General features: G+C 34.6%; 2 protein-coding genes across 3 annotated transcripts; both read left to right on the top strand.

Moving 5' to 3' along the window:
* The first annotated feature begins 545 nt into the window (after nt 1–545).
* LOC117116420 (cyclic GMP-AMP synthase-like) lies at nt 546–8,789 on the top strand. Of its 2 annotated transcripts, none has more exons than XM_033260458.1 (3): nt 546–2,872; nt 4,336–4,393; nt 5,508–8,789. In XM_033260458.1, the coding sequence occupies exon 1, from the start codon at nt 739–741 to the stop codon at nt 1,951–1,953; it is 1,215 nt and encodes a 404-aa protein (XP_033116349.1). In that variant the 5' UTR covers nt 546–738; the 3' UTR covers nt 1,954–2,872; nt 4,336–4,393; nt 5,508–8,789. The 2 variants fall into 2 exon arrangements, with proteins under 2 accessions (XP_033116349.1, XP_033116348.1); XM_033260457.1 differs by having other exon boundaries at nt 5,504–8,789.
* Nucleotides 5,520–6,713, top strand: LOC117116419 (mitochondrial dynamics protein MID51-like). The gene has a single exon (XM_033260456.1). It carries the CDS (start codon nt 5,520–5,522, stop codon nt 6,711–6,713), a length of 1,194 nt encoding a protein of 397 aa, XP_033116347.1.
* Nucleotides 8,790–9,090: the final 301 nt, after the last annotated feature.

The following is a 9,090-nucleotide window of genomic DNA, read 5'->3' as shown; positions in this document are numbered from 1 at the left end:
AGACTGTCCCCGACGATAAATCGGGTCGGGCTGCGTCGGCCGACGCTGTCTGAGTTGGCCTTAAGAATATATATTATTATATTTTTTGGTCACTCATTTAAAAACGATAAAAGTAATAATAACATTACGACTCCTAAACACAGGCCTAGGTGTATTTTGGACTATCTATTGGGAGCCATCAAGGAAAGAAATACAGAAAATTCGTAAATGGAAAAAAGCCACTATCATGAATTGAGTCGAGAGGGGGAAAATCATTAAATTTTTTTAGTGCAACTCAAACAATTTACAGTAGGCCTACTCCCCTGGCGGTTATGCGATGATTTATCTTGCCCAAGTAATTAGGCAAAAACAAGTCCAATATTCGTCTGCAGTTGGGGAATTGTAGATAAGATATTTACCTTCCAAGATAATGAATGTAAAATAATCAATAGATGGACTTCAGTGTACAGGATATTTTACATTGCACATATAATCGTTGTGCAATTTAAATATTAGTATTCACCTGCTGGGTTATTTATAATCAGATAAATCAGCTTTCCCAGTACACATCTGTTGGAAATTGCTTTTGCTGTTGATGATTCAAAGACGAGCCCAATATATCTGTGTGGAGATTGCCTACCAACCCCACGGAGTTGTGTTAATTTTTGTCCAGTGAATTTTTTTTTCTCAAAACTAAAAACAACTTCCCAGTTATTTTTATTTTAAGTTTATATTTTTTTTTTAAAGGAAAATCACATCATGACTGATTTATCAAACACCACTTGGAATAGAATCTACAAATTTGTAACGTGGTTGCTTCGAAAGAATATAAGAAATCCTGATACAGCAGAAGAAGATGACATTGGTCCAATTGAGCCTGCGATCTACGGTGAAAGTTTAATTCCACAACGGAAATCCCAACCACTGTTGATGGAGCTGAGAAGGTACTACCGTGATTATGTAGCCATCCCAGTTGACAAGCGATATAGGGCTTTTGAGGTCGTAGAAGATATTAAAAACTCTCTCCAGAAGTTCGTACAAGATGAAAGCAAGACAAATTACACTTTTGGCGACATTATGCCGCAAGGCAGTAGTTATGAAGGACTAAAAGTTGTTGAACCAAATGAATTTGACCTATTACTGCCACTGATATTAAAAGATAGTGAATGGAGAAGCACAGAAGCTGCAGGAAGTGAATATCATGCACCCGGATATGTTTTCATTAGGAAATGTATTTCCAATACTAAGACCCCCTATGATGACGCCATTGACAATGATGTCTACTTGAGTCCTATAGAGATCAAACGAAAGATGCAGTCGATTGTTCAAAGAGCAGTAAAAAAGTTGGATTTCCCAAACGTCCAACGTGTCACTCTACGAGAAAGTGGCCCAGCGCTGACACTTGAAGTGATATATGATGACGACGATTATGGCTCTCGAAAAATGTTCATAGATATTGTTCCATCTATGAACATCAGGAACAAATTATTTGTTGCAAAGAGACATCCTGAAAGTGACCAGTACCAGAACAGAACTTATCACAACATTTTCAACAACCTCTGGCGTGTGAGTTTTTCAGAAAAAGAAAAAGAGATTATCAGAGAGATGGATGGGGAGAGAGAATGTCGTCGGACTTGTTTAAAGATCCTCAAGACAATTCAATTGAAGAAGGGGTCCTCTCAACTTGGAATGCTCTCGTCGTATCACCTTAAAACATGTATGCTGCATCTCAACGCCGATAAAAGCATTGGGTCCTGGCACCAGGACAACCTCGACGATCGTTTCAAGGATCTTCTAATGAAACTGATTCAGTTCCTAAAAGAAGAAAAAATGCCAAGCTTCTCTGATCGTAACATAGATCTGTTCTCAACTTACAATACAATTCAGTTACAGAACATCAGAGATTGGCTAGAAAGAAAAGTTAGGTCAGATGATAAAATTATTCATGGGATGTTGCAATTGGGAAATAATTAATGTTTATTTAAACAATGTTCCATGTACCACCTATAACATTTTTAGAAATGAGTCAGTCATACTGGTTTCTGGTTAAACACATTATATTCATTTAAATGAAATAATATGGGGTTTTTTTTTACGAGAATTCTTTGGTAAAGGATAATTTTTTGGAACCCTAATTAAAAAAAAAAAACCAACCATAAAAAGTATAATATTGTATATAGAATCATATTTTATTAGATTAGAGTTTTAAATGAATTTATGTTATACTCCAATCATGCTACTGTCAATATAATTTTAACGGGGTTCATGGACTGAAACCCGTCCACACATGCATATTTTATCTATTATAGTTACCATTAAAAATATTTCAGAAGTACCGATATCTATATGTATCGTAATATTATCATTATTTACAGTTTATTTTACCTATAAAAGTATACAGTGTTTGTCTTATGCACCAGTATTTTCCTAAATTTTCTTAAAGCAGAAGTAATTATTTTAATTTCATCTGTATATTTATGATAATTTATAATTTCATGTGTGGAAAATTAATATTACAGAACAACCTATATTTCTTTACACAAGTACCGTAGTCCTACGGGGAAGGAAATGGAGGGGAAAATGCCCCGCCCCACCTTCTAAATAAATGTTTTGAACGTTTCTATGTGGACGTGTTCCTGTTTTTCGAACGTCGAGGGGTTGGAATGCGTTATTAACCCATAGCCTCCATTATATCCATTGGAATATTTCCCGTTTCTGTAAACTAACGAATGCCCTACCATACTATTGACACGGCGGTCTACTACTACAAACCTACTACTGTACAACATACAAATTGTACCAGTCTATTGGCACTGCTGGAAACTCGACAACAGAATCTTCGATACGATTAAAGCCACAGTACATGGAACTTAAAAACACACGAATCAAAATAGTAAGTTGGTTGAAAATGATATAACATGCTTTAAAGCATAGATTTTACTTTATCCTTGTACGTTCATTTTTGCTGATAGTTTTTTCCGCCATTTTTGTAATGTGGCACCATGAGGTCCCTTATTAATGTTTTAATTTTTTTGATTTTTGATTGAATTATTTGATGTTTGTGCTTTTTTCCTTATACTTGATGTATATTTTTGTACAGTATATAATAAAAATACATACTCCAATTCAGCTTTTAGCTGCAATTGTATTTTTAATTTGAGGGAAATATTGGATACCAAAAAAATAGACATCTCTGGATATACAAAGGGGTTGAATATACATACAGTACCTGTATTGTGTATAGTACGTGCTTTTCTCTATAGTTTTAGATATTTCATGTGTGAAGTTTCATTTTTCTTCTGGTACTTGTTAATATCTTTACCTCAAGCTCATTAGCATTTGCTGAAGTGGATATTTATGTCTATTATTTATAATACTTCTGTTTGGAATAGGCTACTGGTTCGTTCTAGCTTTGTTGACTGGGAAATTCCCGAGCTCCGACATAGTGCGCATGTGTAAATGCCACGTTGACTTCATAAATTTAACGGTTTTTGCCGGGAAGGTCGTACGACCCCCAACATTTTAGGTCAACATTTTTTCTAAGGCCTTTTCCGAATTACATAAAAAAAAATTGAGGTACCAGCAATGAGTCCAAAGACCTTTTAAAAAAAAAAAAAAAAAAAAAATGTATTGACATTTTAATCACATTTGCTATTATTTTATTGTGAAAAAGTTCAAAATATTATGAACACGACCCACCCAGAAAAAAAATTCTGGATACACCCCTGCTAACATATATAAATATAATTGTTTAATTTCCCCGACGAATTGTGTTTTTCTTCCGGAGAGGGAGGGGGGGGGGGGGGGCTCTCCCTTATGCCACCCCTGTTTTAGAGTGTATAGGCTATTTTGACAAATTATTTTTTCTTCACGATGGGTTACATCATCTAACATTCCGAATTCGGAGCTATTTTGCACTTTTAAAGCATGTATATAGAATATTTAAATAACTTCTTGCGGTTTAAAAAAGAATATATTTTTGTAACTATCCAATGCAAAGGAGCATAAGTGTTCTAGTATGCAGTAATAATGATCACTTCTTTTCAACATAGGATTTCAAGACAGTTGTCAACAATGACAGTAAAAACACTGAAATTAAGTAAATTTGAACATCAATATATATTTTCTGTTAGAAATCAATCTTACAAACTACACAATAATAGCAATGTAATTGCTTAAGTCTCAATTGGGTTTGCTTGTTAAAGGGTGATTCACTTGTCAAAGGGGTTTGCTGAAAAAGGGGTTCAGCTGAACCCCAGGAACCCAATGGCTATTTGATTCTGCATTATTGTGTTTATAGTAGCGTTTCTCGCATTTGTAGAGATGCTAATCAACAAATTTCCATTCCATTTTTAGTACCAGTGGGCTTTCTATTCCGATTGATCATATCAAGACACTTGAATTAATTTCTGAGGTAACAATTATAAACAGTATTACTATTAATCCGGGCCTAATATATAAATACTAGGCCTATTCACTCTCCATAATCTAACATCAAAGCGTAATTTAAAAGTGTCCCTGTGGACCCCCTTGGATTTTCCTTTAAAAAAATCTAAAAATACCTTGATATGTCAAACGATAGAGTCCAAAATTCAGCTTCAATTTCAAAGCGGTTTTTAAGTTATGACCTTTTATATTTAGGTACCACACCCCTCTTTTTATTCCGGTAACGGCCGGCTTCTTTGACTTCGTAGAGTTTTTATGAAGCTATATCAGTGGCGGAACCAAGGGGGACCCAGACGGCCCATGCCTTCCTAAATTTTTCAAAATTAGAAAAAAAAAAACCAAAAAAACAAACAAACAAAGAAAAATTGTGTTCAAATTATACTCATGTTTAATTTTAACTTCCTTTAACTTTCTTACAAGAATGATAAAATACAGCCCTCCGAAATAGCGAAAATCTTTTTTTGCACAATGCCTCGGGGATTTTTGGGGGCATCTAACATTCTAATAAGACATGCTACCCAAATTTGAATGCGTTCCTTGAAAGAGGGGCCAAATACAAGTCTATGTAGCAATTTACATCTTTTTATCTTTGTTATTCCAGACGATATAGCTTCGTAAAAAATTTTACGAAATCAATGGAGCCATTACCAAAATGAAAAAGGGGCGTGGTACCTGTATTTCAAAAGGTCATAACTTAAAAACTTGGAAATTAAAGCTGAAATTTTGGATTCTTTCTTTTGACATATCAAGGTGTTTTAGATTTTTTAAAGGAAAATCTAAGGGTTGGGGAGGTTACAGGGGCATGGTGGTTGGATTTAAGCCGGAATGACCCCCAACTCGAAAAAAAAAATTGTTTCATTCTTTAGCACAAATGAGCTTAGAAATGTCTATTCTGATAAAATATATTTTAGGAATATATAAAGACACTTGTTACAAACTGTATCCCATTAGGCCATCAAGTCTTCAGATCCTACTCAATAGAGTAGGCCTACTTGATACATTAAAGTGCACAAACAGTGTTTTCTCTGTAACTTTAATTTTCTTGATCTCATATATTAACCAAATTTCTTCTCTTTAGAAAGAAAAACAACATAATGCCTGAAGAATTTTTGTCCTTAATTTGGATTGGATTCTTGGCCTGGATCATCTACAGATCTTTCAAATGGTTGTGTTCGAATAAACGAAATCCAGATAAGGCAGAAGAAGATGACATCGGTCCAATTGCACCAGAGATCCGCCTTGAAAGTTTTATTCAACGACGAGGACCACTGTTGATGGAGCTGCGAAGGTACTACCATAACCATGCAGCCATCCCAGTTCACAGGCGAAAGGCAGCTATTGAGGTCGTTGAGGCTATTAAATGCTTTCTCCAGAGGTTTGTAAAAAATGATTGGACCACAAATTACACCTTTGGCAACATTATGGCACAAGGGAGTGGTTACGAAGGACTACAAGTTATTGAACCAGATGAGTTTGACCTCTTACTACCACTGATGTTAAAAAATAGTAATTGGAAATATAGTAAATATCAATCATCCGGATATGTTTTCATCACCAAAATACAAGGTTATGTATTTAATACTAAAACCCCATATGATAACGCCATTTTCAATGATGTCTACTTGAGTCCTATTGCGATAAAACGAAAGATGCAGTCAATAGTAAAAAGAGCAGTAGATAATATGGTTTTCCCAAACGTCCAACGTGTCACTCTACGAGAAAGTGGCCCAGCGCTGACACTAGAAGTGCTGTATGATGGCTCACGACGAATGAGCATCGATGTTGTTCCATCTATTAAGATCGGGAACAAATTGGTTGTTGCAAAGCGGCATCCTGATAGTGATCAGTATCAGAGCAGAACTGACCACAACATGCTCAATAACCTCTGGCGGGTGAGTTTTTCAGAAAACGAAAAAGTTATTATCAGAGAAATGGATGGTAATAACGAATGTCGTCGGACTTGTTTAAAGATCCTCAAGACGATTCAATTGAGGAAGGGGTCCTCTCAACTTGGAATGCTCTCGTCGTATCACCTTAAGACATGTATGCTGCATCTCAACGCCGATAAAAACATTGGGTCGTGGCACCAGGACAACCTCGACGATCGTTTCAAGGATCTTCTGATGAAACTGATTCAGTTCCTAAGAGAAGAAGAAATGCTAAGCTTCTTTGATTGTAACATAGATCTGTTCTCAACTTACAATACAATTCAATTACAGAACATCAGAGATTGGCTAGAAAGAAAAGTTAGGTCAGATGATAAAATTATTCATGAAATGTTGTTCTAAAGAAGAGCTTTATTTGCACACGTAATTCCTCAAATCTACAAGACAAATTCATCAGCGCCATTTTTATCACTGATTTGTAGTTATATAAAAATGTAGATTAACATTCCGAAATTTTGCAATTGGTAAATAATTAATGTTTATTTCAACAATGTTCCATGTACCACCTATAACATTTTTAGAAATGAGTCAGTCATTCTGGTTTCTGGCTAAACACATTATATTCATTTAAATGAAATAAAATGTTGTTTTGTTTACGGTAATTCTTTGGTGAAGGATAATTATTTGGAACCCTAATTTAAACGCGAGCATCAATGATGCAATAGCCCACTTGACAATAGCTGGCAATGTTAGTGAGTGGAGGTTGTGTGGAGTGTTGTTACATGTATTGAGCATAAAAAAAACGTTTAAAGTTATAGTAGTTGTATGCATCATCACAGACCTTTTTTGTTAAGTTCACATAACAGTTAGAAAAGGTGTGACAACCTCGACGATCGTTTCAAGGATCTTCTAATGAAACTGATTCAGTTCCTAAATGATGGAAAAATGTCAAGCTTCTTTGATCCTAACATAGATCTGTTGTCAACTTACAATACAATTCAATTACAGAATATCAGAGGTTGGCTGGAAAGAATAATTAAGTCAGATGATAAAATTATTAATGAAATGTTGTATTAAAGGTGAGTATTATTTACACATGTATTGTCTTAGTATCTACAAGACAAGACAACATTTACATCACTGATTCCAAAATTTGTAAATCGTATATAATTCATGTTTATTTCAACAATGTTCTTTGTTTCATTCTGGTTTCTTTTTAAATACGTTATTAAAGGAAGTAAAATGTTTTGTTAAGGTTCTTCTTTGGTGAAAAGCTGATTATTTGGAAAACTAATTATTAAAAAACAAGCCAACAATAGAAAGCAAAATATATAGAAACATAGAGTTTATTGCATTAAGAACCATTAACCATAGTACCATTTATAGTAGGTGTATTAGACGTCAGATGAGTGTGGGATAATGCACACAAATGCAAGTAAATATTAAAGGCAGTTGATCGAAACAACAGGACACTAAATCAAAAACTTTTGATGAAAGGTGGGGGATATTTATTAGAAACAATGCATAAAAGACAATTATCTTTCAAAAATATTTGAAGTTTAAAAAACTGCTTTTCTAAATTCTAAATTTTGCTTACGTTTAGAATAGATTACGATGATACAACACACTGTACATGCGTACAATTCCTATTTTACATTTGTAGCAGACGATGGGTGAGAAGGCCTATAGAGTCTGCAGAGGACGAGTAATCACAGTAAATCATTGTACTGAGCCGTTTGCTGAAGACCCCAGTTTAAACCGGGCCAACAGCATCGGGTTTAAATTGGTGTTGGATCGCTCGGCTCCTTGAATAACCCTCAATATGAGCATTGTATCTGTTATTTAGTGACACTACGCAATGGCTTCCGATATGGGGTTTAAGGACCCAGCAAGAATTCGCAATTCGTTTTACCAACAATAGGTCCCTAATATGAGCATGAGTGTACTGCAGAAACTAGGTCAAAATTACTCTTTCATTTCATTTCATTTATTTCGTCAAACAGAAAACAAAACATACAGAAATAACAATACCAAAAATCAGAGACAGGATAAACAAAAAGCAAACTAGATTGCTGTATAAAGTTTCTTCACTGATGGATACATAAAATATATAAATAAATCTCTGATCTCTGGAAGTAAAAACAAATTAAAAACAGCAAGGCACAGCGCAGAACAGCGCAGCACGCAAGGAACAATATACTGTTATTCTCATGGAGTTTCTGGGATACTCCCAGAAACTCCATGAAAACAACAATAAATGATACCAGCAAACAGCGACAGCAAAATAAGTATCAGCGACAGCAGTAGCGCAGAAAAAAGACAGATTTCAAATTATTAAAAATCAAGAAAGTCAAGATTGATCTTATCGGACAAGGTGCTATCAACCATTGGTTATCTGTCAACACACTGTACTCAGCATGCGTGTCAAATAAAATGAACTGAATAAACCCACATTCCATTTTACAGTATACTCAAAAAGTGCTAAAATGTTGAAACAAATATTGTTATTGTATTGAACATAGTCTGTTACCAAAAGACTCAGACTATACCACTATCATGAAAGCCTGTTGGTATTGTATATTCTTTATTATAGATGTTTGTAAACCAATAAAAACTGTTAGTTGTAGTAGTATTTGATGTTGAAAAAAAAAAAGAATTTATAAATTATTTTAAAGATTCACAGATTCTTTATGTTTTATAATCATACTAACAACATTGCGTAATGCCTGCAATGTGTTTGATTCTGGAAATAAGTCCACAAAACTTGATCCTTCTTCTA

The sequence above is a fragment of the Anneissia japonica genome, unplaced genomic scaffold (genome assembly GCF_011630105.1).
Source record: "Anneissia japonica isolate Jap-2015-1 unplaced genomic scaffold, ASM1163010v1 scaffold253165_len9090_cov118, whole genome shotgun sequence".
NCBI lineage: Eukaryota > Metazoa > Echinodermata > Crinoidea > Comatulida > Comatulidae > Anneissia > Anneissia japonica.
Note: the sequence above shows the minus strand (reverse complement) of the source record. Positions and strands in the feature narration are given on the sequence as shown.

Coding starts and splice junctions, on each gene's coding strand:
- LOC117116420 (XM_033260458.1), top strand. CDS start 739: ATGACTGATTTATCAAACACCACTTGGAATAGAATCTACAAATTTGTA.
- LOC117116419 (XM_033260456.1), top strand. CDS start 5,520: ATGCCTGAAGAATTTTTGTCCTTAATTTGGATTGGATTCTTGGCCTGG.